The sequence below is a fragment of the Mastigoproctus giganteus genome, chromosome 1 (genome assembly GCF_048544385.1).
Source record: "Mastigoproctus giganteus isolate SK-2022 chromosome 1, ASM4854438v1, whole genome shotgun sequence".
NCBI lineage: Eukaryota > Metazoa > Arthropoda > Arachnida > Uropygi > Thelyphonidae > Mastigoproctus > Mastigoproctus giganteus.
The window spans coordinates 143,874,647-143,900,438 of NC_143575.1; the positions used below are offsets into that span (position 1 = coordinate 143,874,647).

A 25,792-nucleotide genomic window follows, 5' to 3' on the forward strand; every position below is an offset into this window, starting at 1 on the left:
GCCAGTTTACTGGAAATGCCAGAGATTCAAAAGTGTATGGATATTGTACATGTGTAGTGTTGTGTACCGTTGTTCATCTGGTCATTTAGCCGCTGGACCCCTACTGAGGCCCAACATTGCCCCACTTTTGCCTCGTGGAGGCAGACCAAGAGGGGGGGGAGCAAGTAGTGAAATCTGAGAATGTCTGGTAACGATTTTACTCCTATTGTGGTCTTAATTCACCAGCATTTTGAGATAGTTGATGTTTTGAGCTGTTGGAATTCTTATCATTTAGGTGTTTTGAACCATTGTAGTAATTGTTTTTTTTGGTTTTTATGTGCATCAGCAACTTAGGCTGTGTTTGTGCTGTTGTATATTATGTCTGTTCAAGTGTCTGTGTCATAGACACTTGTACATGGGCCAGTGTTCGTGGGCCAATTTCCATGTTGTTCAGGTTGAAAAGTCAGCATAATTCATGGAAAAACTTCTCCTCTCTCTACCTTAGATCACTTAACTAATGCCCCAATTGAAGAGACCTAGAGAACCTAAGAAGTTCCTCCAGTCTGTAACGAGACTGGAACCTGGCCCTCTCAGAGCAAAATGTGTTGAAACCGCTATACAGTTATAATATAGTGGTTTCAACATTTATTTGTTGGCATGTTGTTATGGCATTTTAAATTTTAGTATTTTGATTGTCAGTAGTTTGAACTAAACCCTAAATTTACAGGTTATTTTTCTTTCAGTTTGCAGAACATGCATTGTGCAATACCTTCAAACTAGCAAATATTGCCCTGTGTGCGATGTTCAGATTCACAAAACTCGCCCATTGCATAATATCCGGTAAGTTACTTTCATTTGCCTATCTGCCTCTTTTGATGTCATAGTCGGCTCATTTATTAGTCATTTATTGCCACTTGGAATATGAGTGAAGCAAACTTTAGTGATATCATTTTTATGTTTCATAATCATGCTTTTTTTAGAGGTTTTTATTTTTTTTTTAGATTCATGGATTTTTGCCAATTTACGTATTGTTCAAACTGACTGGAGCACACCAAACTGTCATTAAAGTTGATAAGTTTACTTTATAAAAATTAAGATGAAAGCATTCCAATTTTAAACTTAAAAGGAAACTTTTCCAAAATGTTAAGAAGATCATTGCCACTTATTCCAAAATGTTAAGATCATTGACACTTACAAATTTGAGCACATTTGTAATTAATTTCAGTGGCCAAATATTTTAATCAGTGAAGATTGCCATATACTATTTGCATGTATTGAATAAACTTTTGACAAAAAAAATGTAAGCACATTTAATTTTTTTTTTTTTGCCAATATTAGATGTAAAAAAAAACCTGGTTAATATTTTCCAGTTCAATCACTAAATGTACATAAAACTTAATTCTTTATATAATAATGTGCTAATGTAAGTAAACACTTTAATCACATAATTGATGGACTAGCTTCCTAATTTTATTGATGGTGAAACCAGCATAAGTGTTCACAAGAAAAGACAGGTTTTTAAGGCGCATTCACAAATATGTAAGGCTCCTACAGTCATCAACGTATCCATCTGTCAGCAAGTAACAACTGGACTCCCAGGAGACAGATTTTTATAAATTTTTTTATTTATTTAGTTCTTTTAAAAAGATCTCTCCAGCTGTCCAAAATTTCATTAAAACCAGACCAATAAATTCTCCCCCCCCCCTGTAAAATTGAGTTATTGCTATAAATAAATGGTTTTGGATGTTTGGACATTATTGCAGTGTTTGCCCCAGAACATTTTACCAGCCAGATGGCATTATGAAGTAGCCAGGTGGGGAAGCGTAATACTTCACAATATTATAAAATTTTCTGTTATTTATAAATGTGACTTAAGCGATCCAGAGCAAAAATTAATTGCATAATTTAACATTATATGCTCCTGTCGCATTGACTTCTATAACATAGTATGTTTGAATTAATATTGATCGAGATCAGTGAGCAGTACCATACAGTACTGAGAGAATCGCTTAAATTTTAACTGGGCAGTCAGTTAAATTCACTGGGCAGTGCACCCATTCGATAGGTTCTGGGGAGAACACTAATTGTTAAGGAGGTCAGATTGACACCAGCTTGTTTTTTAGCATGTACATTCTTTTAGTCTCTGGAAAGATTTCAGGATCGATTCCTATTTGATATCCCCAGTTTTGCCCATAAATCTGCATTAGTTTTGGATGTTTGAGTAATGTCCAAATATACAGGTAGCCCTCATTTTGCTCTGGTCCGATTCACAATAGAGCCGATTACTAACCATAATGCCATTTTTATTTATTTATTTTGTAAATTTTTTTATAAATTAAAAGTTTAAAATCATCAAAGAAAATTTATCGGCATCATCCACTGTTCACGTGATTTAGGACAATCTGAGACAATCAGCAATTAGCACTTCCGTATAAAAGACGAGAAAGATTCCCCCCCCCCCTCAAAGTAACCACTCATGGATACTTTGAGGGAGTAGTAAAGGTCCATGTAGTGAACCATTCAGTTGGTTGTTGTTTACGCTATTTACACGTTAGAAATTTATTACACTAGCATTTTTTATTAATTGTGCTATTAATAAATTAAATAAAAATAATAGTGATATCCGTGTGCAGTTTTTGCCAATCATGTTATAAAGTTTTTAATTTAATAGATAAAGAAATGCCATGTCTGGTAAAAGAAGTTCATTGAATCCTAGTGCAATATTCGGAGGATGGAATCTGGTGAAAGCCGCCCTAATGTGTATAGGGCTATGAATATGCCTCCATCAACTATTACTACAACTATGAAGAATGCTAATAAAATAAAACAATCGATGCAAAGTGATAGATAAAATTTTTGGTGTGCAGAACCTAACCTTGTGATTTCCGATTAACTCCGTTATATAAAGGGTTCCATTTGCACTGATTCCATTTGCACCTGTCCCTCCATGAACCTAACCCCGACTTAAACCTGTATATATATATATATATATACAGGTGACCCCTGCTTAACGCTGATAATGCGTTCTGGAAAAACAGTGCGCTAAGTGAATCCGCGCTAAGCGAGCGCCGCATTCCCATAAAGTAACATATGTATTTGTGAGTTGCGGTCAGTGCCATAGGATATTTCCTAATCAATAATAAACGGTAGTGAAAAGATGCACAAATGTCGGTAAAAATATTTGTATATATAAAATATTCTGCGTTACATACGTATATAATTATATGGTAACTACTTACGTATCAAAATTAAACTTAAAATTCCAATTAAAATCATGAATTTAATTGATCTAAATTGATTTAATTTAATTGATGAATCTAATTATGAAAAATGTGTTGCTTTTGGGTTGAACTTTGGCCCTCTTCCAAATAAACTAAAAGGGGCATTAATTTTAAATCCCCCACAGTTTAATTACCACCCAACAATAAAGTCACCCAATCCTTCGCTGCTTTGAAACCTGACATGTTTTTTGCTTCTTTCAATATGAAACTTCTTTTAGGCATTCGTTTCCACAAAAGTCCTGCTTCATCTATGTTATAAACTTGTTGAGAAGTATAACACACAATACCCCTCTTCAATAATTTTAACAAGTTCTTTTTTGAAAGTTTCGGCTCCTTGATCTGCACTTGCGACTTCTCCCTAGATTTTAAATCTATTCAACCAGCCCTTACTAGTTTTAAATGGTTCCAATTTTTTTTTTTAGGTGAGTTTTCTTCAGATCATCATATAGGCTAATCTCTCTCTCTTTTTTATTATTTATAATATTTAACTTAACTGAATTCTGCATTGGATATTACCTTCAATAAAATTAGTTAGTCTTTCCATTTCAATCCTAATAGCCGGCCTAGTTCTAATTACTTGCAGTGGAACAGCTATCTTTTAGGATGCTAAAATCAATTCTTTATTTTTTTATAATTGTTCTTACAGTTAAACTTGCAAGTCCTAAATTATGGCACACATCCGCTTGTCTTTGACCGGATTGATTCGCTTCAAAACGTCTAATTTAATTTTCGAATTCAGTAGTATTTTTTTTACATTTATAGTCTTCATACTGCGCCCAGACGTTGTTGCTTTTTCATTCTTATTGGCTATTATTAACTATTTGAAAATGTAACTGCGTTGGTTGCATTAATTATGATACAATGTTCAAGTAAACTGTCCGTTACGCACAATGTCTAATACTGTTCTGAGTGATGACGAGACTTTGGATAAATTCATATAACGCAAATATTACAAACAATATATTTGATCATTTTTTAAAATGTTGATCTCGGAACTACGTAACAAGTCACTGTACTGCAATTAAATTAGCACACGAGAGAATTTCGCTGAGCGTGGGAATATTTCTCAAGTCGGCGTGGGAAACGTTTTAACCGTATTTTTATATTCATTTTCAAGCTATTGACTCCATCAAATGAAACGATTTCGTTAAATATGCCAAAAATTCAATCTGTAAAAGAGCGTTATAGTGATCTGTGACAGCATTATAGTCAGATATGGGTTATAATATAAGAACAGCGTTATAGCGAATCAGCGTAAAGCGAACCGCATTATAATGGGGGCCTGCTGTATATAAAAAAGGTAAACTGCAGCCATTATCAACCCACAGCAGGATGGAAACCTCCTCAACAATTCATGTTGAGGGAAATGGACCATAATCTGCCACGCTAGTCCAGTGCGGGTTGGCAGATCGACCGTATTTAGCAGTCAGGGGCTTGGACCCCGGTCTACTCAAGGAGTGTGTGCTACTGCAAGTCCCGCTCCTGAGCACTCAGCTACGGAGGCCTATATATGTAGGATGGTCATAAAGTCTTGCACCGGTTTTAAATTTTAATAACTAAAGATATACAAATAATGGAACTATTTAGTGAAAATTATGAAAGTTCAAGTCTCAAAGTTTTATTCTTAATGCAGTGTTTAATTCATCATCATCATCATCAGCCATTTTCAATCCACTGCAGGATGAAGGCCTCTCCAGCAACTTTCCAGTTCCTTCTGTTTTGAGCACTGGCCATCCATTTACTACTCAAAAACTCATGAATTTCATCTATCCATTTCCGCCTTTGTCTTCCAGGTTTTCTTCTAGCTCCTCTTGGGTACCATTCTGTTATTTTCTTAGTCCATCTGTCATCATGTCTTCGAGCTATGTGTCCTGCCCAAGACCATTTTAGTTCTTTAGTTTTGATAAGAATGTCCTTTACTTGAGTTTGCTGCCTAATCCATGTGTTTCTCTTCTTATCTAACAGTCTGATTCCCAATATAATTCGTTCCATTCTTCGCTGTGTAGTTCTTAGCTTCTCTTCCATTCTTTTGGTGAGTGCCCAAGTTTCACTTCCATAAGTCATGGTGGGGAGTATACATTGATTCATTATTTTACGTTTCAGACAAACTGGGATATTGCTCTTCAGTATGTGACTATATTTCCTGAATGCTATCCATCCAAAATTTATTCTTCTCTTGACTTCCAGCCATTTATCATTATTACAGCTAATAACTTGTCCCAGATAAGTATATGACTCCACCTTTTCAATTACTGCTCCTTCAATCATTATTTCCCTTTCCGTGGCATACTTGTTCATTATTACTTTTGTTTTAGCCATATTCATCTTTAGTCCAAAATCCTTACTAACTGTGCATAACTGATTAAGATTTTCCTCTAATTCTTTGGGATCATGGCTTACACAATGTCATCTGCAAATCGTAAATGGTTTAGGTACTCTCCGTTCACATTGACTCCTTTCTGCGACCAGTCTAATCTTCTGAAAGCTTCCTCAAGGGCAGCAGTAAACAGCTTCGGAGATATTGTGTCTCCTTGTCGAACTCCTTTCTCAATTTTAAATTTGCTACTGTCTTTGTCTAGTCTAATAAAGGATGTAGCACTCTCATATATTTTCTTCAAAATCATAATATATGGAGTATCTATGCCTTGTCTTTCCAGTGCCTGAAACATTGCCTTATGCTGTATGGAGTCAAACGCCTTTTCATAATCCACAAACGCCAGGCATAATGGTGTTTTATATTCATTTGCTTTCTCCATTAGCTGTGATGTTACGTGAAGGTGATCCATAGTTGAGAATCCTGTCCTAAAGCCAGCTTGCTCTTTCGGTTGATTCTCATTAAGTATTCTTTCTAATCTGTTAGTAATGACCCTTGTGAACAACTTGTAGATATGGGATAACAAGCTAATTGGTCTATAATTTCCAATTTCTGATTTATCTCCTTTCTTATGCAGCAAAACTATGATTGCATTATTCCACTGCTTAGGCATCACACCTTTTCTAATGCACTTTGTGAAGAGCCTTGCCAGTTTTTGTGTTATGTCTCTTCCTCCCAATTTTAACAACTCTACAGTAACTTCATCTTCCCCTGGGGCTTTCCGATTCTTCATTTTCTTCAATGCATGTTCTACCTCATCAGGAAGAATATCGGGTATGTTGTATGTGTTGCTACTTTGCAATCCATCTTCCCCATTGCTGGTATCATTCCCTTGCTCCTTGTATAATTCTCTATAGTAGTCTTCTGCTATTTGAATTATGCCTTCTCTGCTGTTTATAAGTACACCATCGCTATTCTTCAGTTTCAGTATCATTTGTCTTTCTGTATTACTGCTCATGGCTGCTGATTTAAATCCTTTGTTTTCCCTTAATGCTTGTTCTACTTTTCTTGTGTTAAATCTTCTTATGTCCTCTCTGAGTCTCTTTCTAATGGCTTTGCATAACTCAGTATACTCAATTTTCTCCCTGTCAGTGTTTTTCTTGCTCTTCATTTGTCGTCTTTGGTTCATCATGACAAGTGTTTCTTGACTAATTTTTTCTTCTTTGGATTTCTGTTTCCCTATAGGTTTCTTGGGCTTTATCACTTTCAGAAAGTTGTAATATTCCTTGTTGATATCTTGGTCCTGAGCAGTCTGCAGAAGCTCAAACTTGTTTTTAAGTTCCAGTACATACTGCTTTTTCTCCTCTTCTGTTATCTCAAAGACCTTTGTATTATTTACTCGAGTCAGTTTTTTCCTTTCCTTTCCTACATCTATATCAAGTGTACATCTTACCATTCTGTGATCACTTCCAACATTTACCTTATTCAGGACGGTAACATCATTCACAATATATCTTCTGTTAGTGAGGATGAAGTCAATTTCATTAGTTGTTAATCCATTTGGACTCTTCTATGTCCACTTTCTGTTCACCCTTTTCTTGAAAAAAGTGTTCATTACTGACAGTCCTTGAGATTCTGCAAATTCCACAAGTCTTTCACCTCTTTTATTTCTTTCACCAATTCCAAAATTTCCTATAGTTCCTCTTTCTGCGCTGTTTTGCCTTTTTCCAACCTTAGCATTGAAGTCCCCCATAATAATAGTGTAGTGGGTTTTCTGCTCATCTAGAAGACTCTCAATTTCAGTGTACATTTCTTCAACCTCTTCATCATCATGGTTTGATGTTGGTGCATAAATCATTATAATCTTTAGCTTGTACCTCTTAGAAATCTTGAATATTAGTCTTGACACCCTTGGTGATGTACTTTTGAATTCCAAAATGTTGTTTTTAAAATCTTTATGGACCAGAAACCCAACTCCACCTTCACTCCTTTCACTGTTTCCATTGGTGTACAGCAGATTTCCACTTGATAAACTTATGTGATTCATTTCTTCTTCTTGTTTCAGCCAAACCGATGATATTCGAATTCACATTTTCTAATTCCTTTTCCAGCTCTAATATCCTGTCTTCACCGATGAGTGATCGTACGTTATAACAGGCCAAGTTCAATTTCCGTGCATGGCAGCCTGGTCGTACCCAGAGATTCTTAGCACCCTCTGCTTCCACTCTGATCCTCTCGCTGCTGTAAGAGGGAGAGTGAAAGCTGCTGGGGACTGAGGGCCATTTGTATTGTTGTGCTCTCATTGCTGGAGGGTTTGGTCTTTTCCTCTTCACGCTGACCAGGCGTCTTGAAGAGAACCACTCTACACGTTCGTTGCCACCTAAGTGACGTAACAGGGCTTACCATCGAGAAGGTGTGCATGAGTGGATTTTAGGGAGGCAGGCCAACCGGACTTCTCCTAAATCTTCTGTAATAGAGAGATATTGGATCCATCAGTGTTTTAGGCTGAGTGTCTGATAACACACAAGATACCTGTTCCCCTCTAAGTGTTTAATTATCACACTTCAACATGGCTGCCATCATTGTTGACTGATTTGGGGTCTCCTAGATTGTAGTTTGCCATTAAGTGATCCAGTTTCTTTAAAATTTTCATTCATCTACTTATTGACTTTTTATGGGGTGCATCTTTTTTATAATGAGTAGTGAACTTTCTTCTCACAGCTGTTATTGATTTAAACTCTGCAAGCCAAAGCACTCGGTTAACTTTTTCTTCAGTTGTCTCCATTTGGGGTCATTCAGTATCTAATTAAAAGAGAAATTGATATTGATATTGATAAATTCCATTATAGTGCTTTCAAAGGGACTGGTCTCAAAGAGCACTATAAATGGACCCTCCTCCCTTCACTTCACAGGATTGATCATAGGACTAGAAGAAAAGAGCACTGAAAGCAGGAGTATGTGTGTTTCATTCATTACTCAACAAGTCAAATTCAGATCAGCACCAAAATTTTAGTTTTTTTTTTTTTAACGGTTTATATGGAAGTTTTAGGTTTAATTCCAGTTTCTCACTGCACAAACACTGCAATAAATTTGGAACAGTATCTGAGATCCTTTTTAAAAAATATATTACATTAATAGAATTAGCTCATATCCCCTTTACACTGCCATTCCCTCCCCCAAAAATGAACTGCTACAGAAATCTCATCTCACAGGGACCCATTACTTGAGTACAGTACACAGGGTGTTTCTAAATTACACACTGAACAGTATCTGAGATCCTTTTTAAAAAATATATCACATTAATAGAATTAGCTCATATCCCCTTTACACTGCCATTCCCTCCCCCAAAAATGAACTGCTACAGAAATCTCATCTCACAGGGGCCCATTACTTGAGTACAGTACACAGGGTGTTTCTTAATTACACACTGAACAATTATAACGGTAGTTCTATGTATTAAAAAGTAACAAAAGTTCATATAAATGTGTCTGATTCTGAATGTTTATGGAATGATTTTAAATATGGACACGGAATTTTAAATGGCAAAAATGAACATAATGACAGTCGTATAGAGAATTTCTTCTGCAATGCATTCATGCTATGATTGCCCCTTCTCAACAACATACTATTAATCTAAGAAATCAAATCCACTGCTTACATAAGCAGTCTGTTCCATGAATTATGTGGATGAAAGGTATATGGAATAAGAGAGAAGAGGGCAGCCAACAAATGCTTTTCAACTGCCTATAGAATTTCTCTACTCCATGGCATGAATAAATGTTTTATTAGGTGTGTGTGTCTGCTTATTCTTATTTATTATATATCTTTTTATTTTTTATCATTTGAAACTCCATAACTGATTGTGATGTTTAAGGCTTTGAATGGATTGAGTAAGCTCAATGTTGATGGAATTCTTCCTCTGGCTGACACACACATGAGTGGGACATAAATTCAAATTGAGGAAGGATGGTTGTAAGATAGATATGTGAAAGTTTGTCTTTAATTAGCAGGTGAATAACTGTTGGAATAAACTCCATATGTTGTGAAAGTGGGTAGTTTGAATAAATTCAAGGAAGAAATAGACAAGTTCTTGCAGGGAGTAGAAGGGTGGGGTGAGTAATTTTTATTTTTTTTCTGATGCTCTGTAAGCGTGCATCATTTTCCACTACTAATATTAATACTAACCATTTTTTGAAATAAAAAAAAAAATGTTTGTAACATTATAACGTTACAGAAATACATTATAATGTCACATCTTTATATGAACTTTTTTACTTGTTTTGGTCTGTAGAATTATCCCTATAATGTAATTTAGAACCATCCTTTAGAAGTTTTTAACTCATGTGGTGCATTATTGAGAATGAAATCTTTCTGGAATGTAATGCAGTGCATGCACTACCAAACTAGCATTAGCATTAGTAGTGGCATATGATGCAAGAAAGCAGGCTTATACAGAGTCAGCCAAAAAAACAAAAAAAACTTGTTCATATTGGCATGACTTATGTTTTGATACAATTGCAGTGAATTACTCGATGTCACCCTAATAAGGATAGTCCTGTGCACTGTTTAAGTACAAGAGGAGGAAAGGAGTAGTTAATAATTTTGCTGCAGATAAATAATTGCTCTGAATTCAAAAGGATACTATAAAATTTAAGATTATGGCTAACATAAGTAATGTTAGGAATCAGTACAATAGAGTTTTAAAAGTCTTTCAATTAAATGGACAAAGGACACTTAGTTGCTCATATCAAATTACTCAGAAAATTATTGAGCAGGATACAGATGTACTCCTCCATGTGTAGGAATCATACATATATAAGTACTAGATAAAGGGGGTTCTTACTCAGTTACCAGTATATAGGAATTTAGTAGTATTTGAATCTGTTGGCAGCAGTTGTTATTAAAAATTTAGGTTTCACCAGTAACTAAAATAAATTGATTTTTCCTCTTACACATGGTATATGTGTAGAAGTTTCTGATTTCTTTGCCCAGAATTTATCCATCCTTAGTGTATTTCCAATATAATGAAGTGAGTGGTTCATATATTCAGCATTCTGTTATTTGGCATGGTACAACTACTAATGAGTATGGAGAAACTTCTGGAAAATTTTATTAGCTTAGTTGGTTTAAATGTAATCAGTTTGCCAGACCAACAGAACTATCATTGCAAATTAGGCTAGTCAAATATTGATATTGTGATAGCATTTTCTAGCATATTAAAATGAGAATGTACCATTAATCTGCAAGTGATCATATAGGCAATAACATATGAGGTTATGGTAAACCACTTTAACAGCACAGGGTATCCAGTAGAGAATATGCCATTAAGACAGTTAAATTATTTGTTTGAGGCTTCTGAAAAATTGATGAAGAAAAAAAAAAAAGTTAGATTTCAGTGTTCTGTGGTGGGGGGCTCTGAGCTGACTAAGTTAAGGAAAAATTTGTAAAGGCTAAGAAATGAGTTTTAAAAAAATCAGATCTAGCTCTGAAAATTAAATAGAATATCATAGAAAGAGGTAATGGAAGACAGAGTTCCTACTGTAAATTAATAACTACAAGTAAAATAGATTTTCGGCATGGTGAGATCACAAGACATTAGTAATCAGTGATGGGGTCTTGTTTGTTAGCTACCGAGTGATAAAATATGACTCTAACCAGTTCATTCTGCAGTTAAGACTGGCTGTGACACTGAAAGAAAAAAAAAAAAAAAGAAAAAAAAAGTGTTTGGACTCTTTGGAGGTCTGTTTTAGATAGTCTGACACAAGTAGATAACATCATTGGTGAAACAATTGAATAATACTAAACGAAAACTGATGATTTTAGCTGATAGGTAGGTCCTATTCAACTATACACAAGTTTCTAAATATACAAGTTTCTACACCAACATGGAGGTGCTTCCTTTCTCCTCCTAGGAAGCATCATAGCCTCTGCTTGTGTCACTCAGTATAAATCAGATTTATAAAAAGTTCACTTTGTTCAAGGCCCCCCTCTTTCCCATCTAAAAAAAAAAAAAAAAAAAAAAGGAGAGTTTGGATGATAAAATACCACCTGTTCTTTAAAGAAAAAGATTTAGATCCTGAGATTAAAGTTAGAGAATGTCTAACTGCTTAGTTCTGTTTAGGTCTGAAAAATCACGGGTTGTATCATCATTTGTAAACCCTGAGGGAAAATCATCATCATCACCGCCACTTCTTGAGGCTGGTCCTGTAGAGAAGAAGAAATGATCAACTTTTTTCCTTTTTTTTTTTTTCCCCCTTGTCTCCCCAAGGTGGTTGAAAAGAAGAAAGCTTAATGGATGTGATTGTAAGTATGCTTTATTTTGTTGTTTTGTTAGATCAAAGTGAAAAAACACATTTTTTATTTTAACTTTTTAAATTTTTATTTTGAAGAAAATGATTTGTTACCTCTAAGTTTGCCCACTACATCATTCAGCTATAATCTTTATTGCATTGTATTATTATGATGAATAACAACAGGAATTATAGAATTAATTAACAACAGAATTAATTTTTTATTCTTTAGTTTAAAAAATTCACAAAATACTTTTCAGGCTTTTACTCATAGCTATTAAAGTCTTTGCTACATTCATTTTGAAGGAACCTACTGTTGCTCAGGTAGGTTTGGGTGAATCTATCACAAGCACACACTCCAGCAGAAATTTCTGGACATGGACATTTATCTCTGAAACTTGTACAATTTTTTCAGTTTTCAAACTAAATACTATAGGTTCCAGTACCTTTTGTGTTTGAGGTTTTCATAAAAAATGAAAAAAACAAAACAAAACACAGAAGTACTAACTGATTTGTAGTGATGGATGAGATGTTTTCAAATTCAGCAAGCAATAATATGCTTGCTGAATTTGAATATTCTGTGCAATGGAATGGCAAATTTCAACTCCTGTATACTGACATGTTTGGGGGGTGGTCAAGTTAGAGAGAGAGATCAGATCCATTCAGTACATTATTCTCTAAATATTCTTTATAGGAAATATCATTTCTCTTGTCATGTGCCCACTTTTTTTTTTTTTTTTTTATTAAAACCCTAAACACGAAAGGTATCAAAACCTATAGTACTTAGTACCGTGCATGGGTTGAAGGAGAAGTATGGGGGGAGGGATGCTGGAAACTTTGCTCTAGAGACCAAACATGGGTTTCACCACTTCAAGCCTCCAATAAGCAAAGTGGTGGTATTTCACCGGTTGATGAAAAATCATCTACCACCATGTGAAAAGTATGAGATATGACCTTCTGTAATGACTTTTTGAATATGAGATAAAATTAAACGATGCCTTTACACTACATATGTAGTTAAATTTATGGATAAACTATGGTGTATTTACACTGATATTATATAGATAATGACTTTTTTATAATTAAGTGGTTGGCTTGAATGCTGAATGTCATCAGCTGTCACCTTCAGATAACACAGATTGAAGTGGGCAAAATTCAAGGTATCATGACTGTATGAACTGTTGAAGGCCTTGCTTGTAACCAGACTGCTTACTAGAAATAAGGACTGTTAACAAGATAGTTGTAACCCTATCAAGAGATTCCTATCACTCGTTTCTTTAGGGTTGAATAATAGGACTCTGTTAATAGGGTGCTGAATAGGATTTTATTATCCTGGTAGTGTCAGTTAAACTGATTGTAGTTTACAATTTAATCTTACTTTGTATGCAAACAGCACTTGCTTCCAGAATATGAATATTGCATTTTATGTCTGATGTTGATGGCCAATAAATGAAATTCAGGGTTGCTTCACAAATGTGTAGACAAATATGTACATACGGATATTTTAAAAATAACATGTATGACTTTATGACAAGATGAGATGTAGGCATCATAGGAGTTCCATACATCTTTATTTTGCTGTGCTTTCCTATTATTTCAAAATCAGTGTTAGTAAACATTTCATTAACATTGGCAACATTATCTTTTGTGGACAGTTCTGTGTTAGTTAAGTACATTTAGCAGCCTGTTCAGAATTGCGGTTCCCCTAAATATTCTCTGTACAAATCAGTATCTTCTCCTGCAAGTTTCCCTAAATATTCTTTATGCAGATAAGTATTTGCTCGTGCACTAATTATTTTATCTTGTAAAAATGGATTCACCTGATAGAAAAGCGAATAAAAAAAAAAAAAGAGAGAAAAAAAGTTGACTATACCTACAGACGTGGCATTTATTTATTTTCCGTCACTCTGTGTAATGCAAAGTTTCAAGCATAAAAGTGTTTATTAAAATACCTGGAATAAAAAAATTCAATCTACACTGCTGAGAAGTCACATAACATTTAATAGATTGGTTAATTTGCAGGTTTGGTTTATAATGGATCATTTGAAGAACTCCCTCTAAAACATCACCAGTTACATCTTGATGTTCTTCTAACACCTGTTTACCCACCAATTAGACTGCATGTTTAAAACTGGTTTAGATAAGAGATTGCAGAGTGAAAGACACTTCCAAATTTATTCCTGCACTGCAGAGGTTGTCCAAGTGCACCTCCTCCACCTTTTACTGTTTGGTAATCAGTATATTCAGTTATCTTCACACCTGCAGTTTTACTAAGATCTCGTGACCTCTGAATTCTAGAAACTGTCCACTCACTATACAAATATTAATTGATACTTTATGGAAACAGTTTCTTGGTAGGGGAGAATAGTCAAGGTTTTCATATGCAAACATATTCTGTTCCACATGTGGTGCAACATGTAACAGGGAAGCACACACATATCACCTACTGTCTGGTCTTGAGTGAGATAGGAATAAACAAAATATACTGCAACACTTCATTTTATATCTGTGGGATACTTTATACATGCTTGCAGATCTCTTCAGCTTAATGCTAATCACTAGATCAGCATTAAGTAACAGCCAGGCATAAGACTCAAACCTTATGACTTGGTAATTAAAAGTTTTGAGTATATATGCAAAATCAGAGTGTCATTTGAATTTACCTCCCTACTTAGATCCCCACATACTCAATATGGCATTGGGAATGCTTAAGATTAATTTATAGCTATCTTGAGGAAGCATGCATACCTGATTGCCAGCCACTTAATAAGGTTAAAATCCATATGCACTGGACAAGAAAGAAGTTTGACCTCCGAAAGGTAATATGAATTTGGCTGTAAAAATAGGACTAATCTTTTCTTGCACACCAGCTTTTTTGAAGATCACTCAGATAATTGTATATTATCATTCTCAAAAAATTATTTTGTAGTCTTTAGATATAGTGTAAAGGAAACATGGATGAACACTATTCAACTGGTCTAAAATATCTTGATAATCTTTATAGTGTAGAGAAATTGCATAAAAAATTTGCACTGCAAGCATTTGTATCCTTTTGTGATACTCTTCCATACCCAGTGGCAAAACTACCATACTTCCAGGTCCACCACCAGAAGGGGGGCAACATGATGGCTAGTATCAGTTAGTTTTTACCAAGCACAGGGGATTCCATTCACAAATCTTGTGAGGGTGAATAGAATTTTTAGTTTGCTGGCAGATGGATTTCTGGAAATTCCATTTCTTATCATTTAAATTAATTAATTAAATTCAAATGCTAATTGAACTTTGAAATGTGAAACCAACAAGTAACATTAATTATTACATTAAATTCATTATTTCATTCATTAAATTTTCTCCTTCAAGATCACCTTTTTTGCAAATCTTAGGTTCATTTAATACAGTCTAATTTTTGGCAATGGCATGTCAATTGATAAGGTTACCATCCCATTCAACCAACCTTGGAACCCAGATAGGTTTTGATTCTTCATCTCTAAAAAAGCCTCCTTTAGCACTTGCTGATGATACTGACAGCATTACAAGAATTTTCAGCACCACAAAAAGATTTGTTAATGATGCCTTCAGTTTGTTTGAGCACATGAATTGTGAATTTTCACTGAGAAAAACTGCCTTCAAAGTGGTTTCAAAAATATTTTAATTCTTCATTTAAATTGATAAATGGAGAACCGATCACTGTCTGTTTGCAGAATTTCTAAATCTGTATTTAAAATTGATCATTATGTTTTAAAATAAACTGATCTGTCTTTCAGTCACTGGATTGCACTGTCTAAAAATAAAAAAGTAGTTTCTAAAATGTTGTCCTTGAATACATGGACAACAAAAACGATTAAATTAACATACAAATATATTAATAACTATTTTTTAAATACAGTGATATGTAGTCATATTTAAAATAGGTAGTACACATCAGTTTGTTATAAATATGTCTGTATTTCCCCATCAGTATTAATAGGATTGTTGCATATTGCAGAAAAAGCTTTCTTTAACTGTTAAGTCCTGCAGACCACAAGTTAGTCCACAGATCATAGGCTGAGGAACACTTGTCTAGAAGACATTTAAATTTATCGTCTGTAATTTTTAAGATGTTTGATTGCTTCTGAAACCAGGGGATAGCATGTGACATACTCAAATTGACCTCATAAAGGGCTTTTCTTATAATGTTTATTTGGTTTAAAATGTCATAGCAACAGATAAATTTTCTTTAAGTTTTTATTTTAAACAGTCAAAAATTCAGACTCTTATTTCCTACATAGAATTACATTTTTAAACTGTTCATTTGTTTCTTATTAATGAGAGTGGTACTTTTTTTGTTGTTCTTTTTTTTTGGTATAGTGCCACCCTAAACTTTGGAACACTGAGCCAGTGCCACATTTGCCAACCCCCGAAGCTGGTGCTGGTGATTAGCTATTTTGAGGCTACCAGTCAACACGTGCATTACTGGGTAATAGTAGTAATAGTGGCATGTGATGCAAGAAAGCAAGCATATGAGTTTATGCAGCATCAGCCAAAAAAAAAAAAAAAAAATTCAATCAACCATTACCTCTAAATGTTTGTGCAGTTCCTCCTTAAATTTATTTAACCTATCAACTTGCACAATGACAGATGGAAGTCTGTTCCAGCAATTAACCACCTGCTGGCTAAAGGCAAATTTCTGCACATCTGTCTTTCCTCAGTTTGAGTTTATGCCCCCTTAGGTTCGTAATCTGAACAAGTGGAAGAATCCCATCAGAATTCAGCGTGCTCAACCCATTCAAGGCCTTATACACCTCAATCAGATCACCTTGTAAGTGTCTAGTCTCCAGCCGCTGCAATTTGCAGAACTTAAGCCTCTCTTGGTAAGAGGATCCCTTCATTCCCCTCACTAATCTTGTTGCCCTTCTCTGTACACACTCAAGCAAATCTCCATCCTTCTTAAAATGAGGCCTCCAGACCACTATGTAGTACTCAAGGCGTGGCCTGACCATTGCCTTATACAGAGGGACAATCACCTCCTTTTCCCTGCTAGCAAAATTCCTATATATCATTGACAAAACCCCATGGCCTGCCCTAGCAGCCTGTCTGCATTGCTCAGAAAACTTCATATCTGACTGCACAATTACTCCCAGGTCATTTTCATTTTCTACCACCTTAAGTGTAGTACCACACAGTTGGTACGTTCCTCTGGGGTTGCTTCTACCCATATGGAGTACTTTGCATTTGTCAATGTTAAACTTCAGTTGCCACTTCTCAGCCCATCTTCCCAAATTTTCTAGATCCTGTTGCAGTAGCATACTGCCATTACTGTCATTAACATCCCTGCCAACCTTTGTATCATCTGCAAACTTCGACACTAAGCCTCATATACCTTCATCAATATCATTGATAAATATTCAAAACAATAGCGAACCCAACACCGAACCCTGTGGGACTCCACTAATAACATTCGTGGGACTCCACAAAGAGCATCACCCATTGATTGGTCGCGGGTTCGATTCCCGCCTCGGGCTTGGATCACTGTACTGCAAAAACCTTTGGAGGTGCAATATGGCCACAGAAGCCGATGCGCCAACAACTACCAAATCAAAAAAAAAAAAAAAAAAATCAATCAAAACCCATTGATTACCACTCTCTGTCTTCTCCCACTCAACCATCCTTTTATCCATTGTAGCAATTTACCCTTAATACCATTCTGCTCCAATTTGTACAGTAGTCTTCCATATGCAACAGTGTCAAAAGCTTTCCTGAAATCCAAGTATTCCAGGAATTATTTTTTGCATCCAGTTCCTTTGTAACCACATCACAATATCCAATCAGATTTGTCAGACAACACTTTCCCTTAACAAACCCATGCTGTGTCTGAATTATTGCTGCAGTCTTGTCTAGATGATCCTGCAGTGCATCTTTAACCAGTGACTCCATTATTTTACCCGTAACAGAAGTTAAACTAACTGGTACGTAATTACTCGTGTCACCCTTCAATCACCCTTTGTGAATTGGGGATATATTTGCACATCTCCAGTCTGTGGGGACCTCCCTCAAGTCCAAGGATGCTCTCATACAAAGGGTACTAGGAAAGTTTTGCAATACAGCTTTGTTTATTTAATTTTTTCAAAGTAATTTCCTCTACATTCAATACACCTCTCCATCCTCTGAAACCAATCTTTAAACCAGTTCTGCCAAGTTTCACTAGGGAGTAAAGCACACTCGTTGTCCCAAGCCCGTAGAAGGTCCTCATCACTGGAAAACCGCCTCCCTTTTAGCTTCATTTTCACATGCGGGAACAGTGCAAAGTCGCAGGGAGCAAGGTCTGGACTGTAGGGAGGGTGCTCGAGAAGTTTCAGTCCTGTCGTGGTCAAATATTCGGTGCAGGCTTTGGCGCGGTGAGCTGGAGCATTTTCGTGATGGAGGTACCAGGTGTCCATTCTTGACTTTGGTCGCAGGTTCTTCATAGATCCAATGACTTTAGGCAGGCATTGTTGAGTATACCACTTAGCTGTGACTGTCTTCTGCGTGTCCAAAACGACACGTTCCACAATTCCACTCGATTTGAAAAATACAGCTATCATTTTCTTCTTTACAGATCGGGATTTTCTGACAATTACGGGTGTGTCGTCATCATCAAAGACCCAAACTTTGTTTTGAGCCTTGGTCGGCAGATCGTAATAGTACAGCCAAGTCTCGTCACCTGTCACGATGTTGTTCACATACCGAGATTGTCCCTTATCAAACTTTTTTAACATCTCCCGGCACCAAGTCACACGTCGTGTCATCTGCTCTTCAGTCAGTTGATGCTGCACCCAGAGAGAACAAAGTTTCTTCACGTGCAAATGATCTTGCAGAATCGAACGAATTGCTGGTGCATTTAGGCCCAAAGTATCCTCTATCTGTTGGTAGGTCACTCGCCTGTTTTCGTCAAGCATTTTCCTCACAGCAGTAACGCTTTCCTCCGTAACTGACGTTCGTGGCCTTCCCGGCCTCTCAGAATCCTCCAGAGTGAAATTTCCCCTTTGGAATTCTCTATACCACCTGAATATCGTTGTACGATGTGGACAATCATCATCTAGTGCAAGAGTCATTTCTTCTAAGCACTGGTCTATGGTTAAACCACGCACGAAATTATACCGCAAAACTGCCCTTATCTCATTTCGTGACCACGATGCCATCGCAAGCACTTTACACTCTCACTACTAATGAATAACTGAGCCCATCGACTTGGCGCGGCGGCTACTATGCACGTATGAACATGTCTCATCATGCAGCAACAAGCAGCTTCCTGTGATTCATTGTTGCGTCATATTGCAAAACTTTCCTAGTACCCTTTGTAATTATGGCTAAGGGTTTGCTTACTTCCTTTGCTGCCTCCTTTAATATAACTGGATAGATCCCATCCAACCCAGGTGCCTTTCTTATGTTTAACTTCTCACAATTTCTCCTCCACTTTGCTCTCAGTTATTACAAAATCATTAAGCACCCTGCTACAATTTGAAAACCTTCTGGCATTTTCAATCCTTAATAACTCCTCGTGTGTGAATGTAGATGCAAAATACTCATTCAGTTTGTTTCCTATCTGAGCAGGATCATGAACAGTCGAACCATCGATATCAAGTGGACCAATCAGATTCATCCTCTTCCTTTTAGAGTTTGTATAAGTAAAGAAATTCTTGCTATTTTTCTTAGCATCTTTTGCCAAAGATTTCTTGTAATTTGCCTTCGCCTGCCTACCTCCTTTGTGACTTGATTACAGGCTAGCTTATATCTGCCATAGGCTTCTGTGTCACCTGATAATTTATATGCATCCCATGCATTTTTCTTCTGTGCCACGATTCTCATTAGTTCATTTGACAACCATTTAGGCCTCAACCTTGGACAATATTTCTTGATAGGTATGAAACTTTTAGTAACTTCCACGATTAATTGCTCGAATGCTTCCCACTTAGAATTTGCTGTTGATAACATCATCATCAGTTGATCCCACTGTGCAGAATTTAAAACTGTCTGAGACCACTTTAGTCACCTTTACGGAAGCAAAAACTCTTTCCTTTACCCCTGATGGTAATTATTTCTTTAAGTAAATCCCACATCAGTGCACTGTGATCATTGCCACCTAGCGGTTAGTTTTATCTGCAAATTCTTAATACACAAATGATCACTGCTAATAAACAGATCAAGAGTATTACCCTCTCTGGTTGCCTCTTGAACATGCTGCTGCAGAAAACAATCATCCAATAAATCCACAAAAGTCTTACTAGTGTTGCGAGTGATCAACTCACAAGTTCCAGTCAATATCTGGGAAGTTAAAATGCCCCATTATAAGACATTCTGATTTACTAACACACTCCTACTCTTATTTTTGCTTTGCCAGTGCTTATGTCACACCAAACTGACTTAACAGTGCACTGTCCATCTATATCAACCGGATGCACTTCTTTTGATTTTATGTTTTTCTTAATTAACAGCATAACTCCTCCTTCCCCCCTTCATATCCTGTGTATCCTTTCTGTACACATTGTACTCCCCAAATTCCAATTCTGCATTCCTAATATCTGTGTGACACCACGTCTCTGATATCCCAACAATATCCGCCTTTGGCGTCTTGACCAACACTTCAAATTCATCAAATTTATTTACTATACTTTTAGCATTGGTATACATGCAATTATACGTACACCTGTTCTTATTCTTAGTTACTCTAACACATCCCATATACCCACCTGTTTCACGATGACTGCCATCAGTCTCTGAAACCCCCAGCACCCTTCGCTCCAGGATGCTACTTATTTTAATAGAAGTAGTGCAAGAATCACCTTCACCTCTGCCTGCGGCTACTTTTAACGTTTTAGTCTGTGAATTCCCCCAAGCTAGCAGTTTTCCAATCCACCTAATACTGCCTTGATAGCATCAGCAAATATTCTTGCACCCTTTCTATTTAAGTGTATCCCATCCCTGTAGAAGCAGTCTCTCCTGTTAACAAGCACAGACCACACTGAAAAAAATTCTACCCCTCGAGCCTTGCACATTCCCTCCAGGGCCGAATTGATTGACAAGGCTCTCATCATGTACTCCCTCCTATCATGTCTGGGCAGAATTGCAGACACTTTCAAATTTAACCCTAACTCACGACTTTTTTGCAACATTGACCTGTACTTGTTAAGTAAATCTGCAGATCTCCTACTCTTAATGTCATCAGTGCCAACATGTACAATAATACCACCCTTTGTGCTCTTAAAAGATGATATATGCGCTTCACAACGTCATCAACTTTTGCCCCTGGCAGACATACCCTGGTTCTATTCAATCTATCCCTTTTACACAATATATTCCCCGTCTCCCTGACAATAAAGTCACCAGTTATAACTAGTTCCTTTGGGACCAGTGCATTCTGCCTTGGAGATTGTCACTGTGGCAAATTGCTGAGATTGCTTATAATAATGTTATGTAAAACATCTTTTCTTTGAACCTAAGGATTGTGACATGCAAGATGCCCAAGCCACTTCATCAGTAACCAGTGCTGGCTACGAACTGCACTTCTTAAGTACTTTCTCAGTTAGATACATTTCTTCTGGTAGCTTGTGATCAAAGTGAGCTTTTTGCAGTTTATGCATAAAATGCATCATTAACCACTTCACTTCCTTTTGACTTTATATATGTATCACTAATGTCTTCTGATATGTATCACTAATGTCAAGAAATTAAATAAAAAATTTCATAAGACCAATTCTCTGTTAAATTTATGGCTATCATTGCTAAGAACAACATGGTCATCAATTTTAAACTTGCATTCTGAAACTTCTGGTAGAGGTATTTAACTTGGCATAGATTTGTGTACTGATTATAACTTTTTACCAGTTTTTGAATTACATGAATATATTTATCATTTTAGAATAAGCCATTTAATTTTTTTTTTCTTTTAATGCCCAGATCTGTGCAATAAAAATTTAAAATTTTTATTGCATGGGAAGTTTAAAGTTAACCAGAATAACACATTGTTATTTACTTTCAAATCTACCCAAATGGTTTGTGCTGAAGTGAGAAAAAGCAATTATTTTCAAAAGGAAGTTTTTTTTTTTTTTATTATTATTATTAAAATGATCAGATTTATTTAGCAGCTTTCTTTTCACTGACAAAAAGTGTTTTTTTTTATATATCTTAATAATATGCAGACTTGTGAATTAGTAAATCCCTTTCTTATATAGCTGTTAATATCAAATGGTACTTCTTTAAAAATAGATTTGATAGCTTTCACTACTTGTGATTTTTTGTTTTTAATGGTCTTATGCAAGCATATTGTGAAAAACAGTCAAAATTCAAACAGAAAAAAAAATGAACACCTTTGTGTGTCTTTGTAAGACTTGACATGTTGGCCAAATCACATTTTAATGTAAGAATACCCAGAACTTTCATCTTATTATGAGGAAATTTTCTTTGCCATGGTTTATGCCACACACGGCTGGCTACCTTGAAAACCGCAGTTTCACGACTGTGGTTGTCAAGGTATGTTTTTGTTACGTGTTTGAAAATGTATTAACACATTAGTAAAATAACTACTACAGTAAGGTTATAATAATATTTTTTATAATAATAATTCTAACCAACTGGTTTTCTTTTTGCTAGGGAAAACAAGAATGAATATTGAATATAAGCTGGTTATCTTTATAGTGCCTGTTGTTGTTGAATTGTGGACCATTGTTGAAGATGGAGCCCTATCAAGTGTATATGAGAATGATTCCTTTGTAAATAATCTTGTAAATTTTTTCAATAAAAGCCTTATTCATTAAAAATACTGTCTTTAATTAGTAGTGTGACACATGAAGATTTTGTTTTGAAACTCTTCAGAACATTTTAAAAATATCTTACACTCAGTTCAAAAATATATATATGTTGGAAAGTTAATTAATTCACCGGAATAACTCACTGTTATTTATTTTATTTTTGAATTCATTGAAATGGTATGTGTTGAAATGACAATTTTTTTCAAAAAAGAGAATTTTTTTAGAGTTTAATTAAAATAATCAGATTTATTTAATTCATTAAGAATACAATGGCAGCTGCATAAATTATATCTCCCTCTGTAGAAATAATATAACTCCTTCTGTATGTAAAATTATTTCATCATTCTGTAAAATTAGTATGATATTGCATCATCATTCTATAATATTAGAGTGGCATTGCATTAAAAATCCACTTGCTGCCATCTGTTTTCATCTGTCCTCACTTCCTATGCTATACACTCAGTTAATACCAAAGAGGCGCCTCCGTAGCCAGGTGGGAAGGAGCAGCAGTGTGTAGCACACGCTTCTTGACTAGACCGGGGTTCGAGCCCGTCACCACCAAATACGGAAGATACGGAAAGGTCAGGGAATGACCACCGCATATCCCGGAGCAATATGGCCTTAGTTGCTAATGCTCCTAAAACACCAAATAACAACAACAATACCAAAGAAGAAAAGCATGATTAATGCCCTTGATGGGGAGTGCTTTTCTATTCAACATACACTTGATAATTACTGCTACAAAAGTTGGCTGTAATTAGTCTACTGTGTCAGGCTACTTAAAAAGAAATGTGAGACCAGAGATGTCAAAAGAAAATCTGGAACTGGACTGAAACAGAAAAGTACTACCACACAGGACAGATTTTTGAAGTGGCTATGCCTCCATGGTTGTCATGCAAGTTCGAAGGACCTAAAATCTGTGTGGAAGGGGAATATACTGGGCTGATTAGCTTTAGTAGTGACATATGATGCAAGAAAGCAAGCTTATACAGCATCAGCCCAAAAAAAAAAAAAAAAAAAACACTATTCACCTATCTATTTGCTCCAAAGGTTTGTCCAGTTCTTCCTTCAATTTATTTAAGCTATCAACTTCCACAATGACAAATGGAAGTTTGTTTCAGCAATCAACCACTTGCTGGCTAAAGCAAAATTTCCCCACATCTATTCTTCAATTGTCTTTCCTCAATTTGTATTTGTGCCCCATCAAGTGCATAATCCGAGCAAGAGGAAGAATCCCATCAGCAGTGAGCTTGCTCAAACCATTCAGAGCCTTATACACCTTAATCAGATCACCTCACAGGTGCCTAGTCTCCAGTCACTGTAATTTGCAGAACTTAAGACTTTCTTGGTAAGAGCACACACCTTTGTTCCCCTCATCAATATCATTGCCTTCTCTATACTCATTCCAGCAGCTTTACATCCTTCCTAAAATAAGGCTGCCAGATCTGTGCTAAAGCAAAATTTCCACACATGTATCCTTCAACTGTCTTTCCTCAAGGTGTGGCCTGACCATTGCCTTAATCAAATGGATAATCACCTTAACCCAGCTAGAAAAGTTCCTGTATATCATTGCCAAGACCCCATGAGCTGCACTGTTCTGAAAATATCATATATGGTAGCACAATTATCCCCAGGTCTTTTTCATTCTCCACTACCCTGAATGTAGTACCTCACAGTTAGTACGGTGCTGATACCCATATGCAGTACTTTGCATTTGTCAATGTTAAACTTCAGTTGCCACTTCTTAGCCCATCTGCCCAACTTTTTCAGATCCTGTTGCAGCAGCGTACCATTGTTACTGTCAGTAATAACCCTGCCAACCTATGTATTATCTGAAAACTTGGACATTAAACCTGTTATACCTTCATCAATATCATTAATAAATATAGAAAACAACAATGGTCCCAGCACCAAACCCAGGGAGGGGGGGCTCTACTAATAACATTAGTCCACTGAGTGGTATCCATTGATTACCACTCTCTGTATTTTTCCACTCAACCATCGTTTTATCAGTAGCAGTAAGTTTTTCCTTTATGCCATACTGCTCCAATTTGTACAGCCACCTTTTATGTGCAACAGTATTACCACTGTCCTTTCCACTCAACCATCCCTTTATCCACAGCAGCAACTTACCCTGAGTGCCACTACTCCAATTTGTACAGCAGTCTTTTGTTGTGCAACAGCTTTCCTGAAATCCAAGTATATGATATCAAAATTATTTTTTGTATCCAGTTCCTTTGAGACTACATTGTAGTATCCAATCAAATTGGCCAGACAAGATTTCCCCTTAACAGGCTCATGCTGTGCCTGAACCATAACCGCAGTCCTATCTAGATTATCCGGCATCATCATCTCTCTCTTACCAGTGACTCCATCACTTTCCCCGGAACAGAAGTTAAATCAACGTCATCTCTTTAACATCAAAACCAACATCAACATCATCAAGTTAATCCGGCATCATCTCTCTTACTTGTGACTCCATCACTTTCCCTGGAACAGAAGTTAAACCAACAGGTCTGTAATTACTCATGTCACCCTTTGATCCCCATTTGTGAATTGGGGATACATTTGCACTTCTCCAGTCTATGGGGCTTCCCCTGAATTCAAAGATCTGTCATAATTATGGCTAAGGATTGGCTTATTTCCTTTACAGTCTCCCTTAATATAACTGGATATATCCCATCCACCCCAGGTGCTTTTATTATGTTTAACTTCAACAATTTCTCCTCTACTTTCCTCTCAGTTATTACGAAGTCATTTAGCTCCCTATTAGAGTTTGATCAATTTCTGACCTCCACTTCTCTACAGAATTTCTCATGTGTGAATGTAGATGCAAAATACTCATTCACTTTGTCAGCTACCTTAGCAGATCATCAACAGTCGAACTATCTATGTTAAGTGGACCAATCTGATTCATCTCCTTCCTTCTAGAATTTACATGAGTAAAGAAGTCTTTACTCTCTTTCTTTGCATCCTTTGCAAAAGGTTTCTCGTAATATGCCTTCAACTGCCCACCCTTCTTTGTGACTTGATTACAGACTTGCTTATATCTACCTTAGGCTTCTGTGTCACTTGATAATTTTTGTGCATCCCATGCATTTTTCTTCTCTTCCACGAGTCTCATTAGTTCATCTGACATCCAAAACCTTGGACAGTATTTCTTAA

At 36.2% G+C, this 25,792-nt stretch overlaps 1 protein-coding gene across 1 annotated transcript in view; it reads left to right on the top strand.

The window, feature by feature from the left end:
- The window catches only part of LOC150091174 (uncharacterized), a 234,173-nt gene that overhangs the window by 104,281 nt on the left and 104,100 nt on the right, over positions 1 to 25,792 (top strand). The window contains exon 3 of the mRNA XM_090374566.1: positions 723 to 819. Within this exon, the coding sequence (XP_090230692.1) occupies positions 723 to 819 (97 nt within the window). The remainder of the gene's footprint in view (positions 1 to 722; positions 820 to 25,792) is intronic.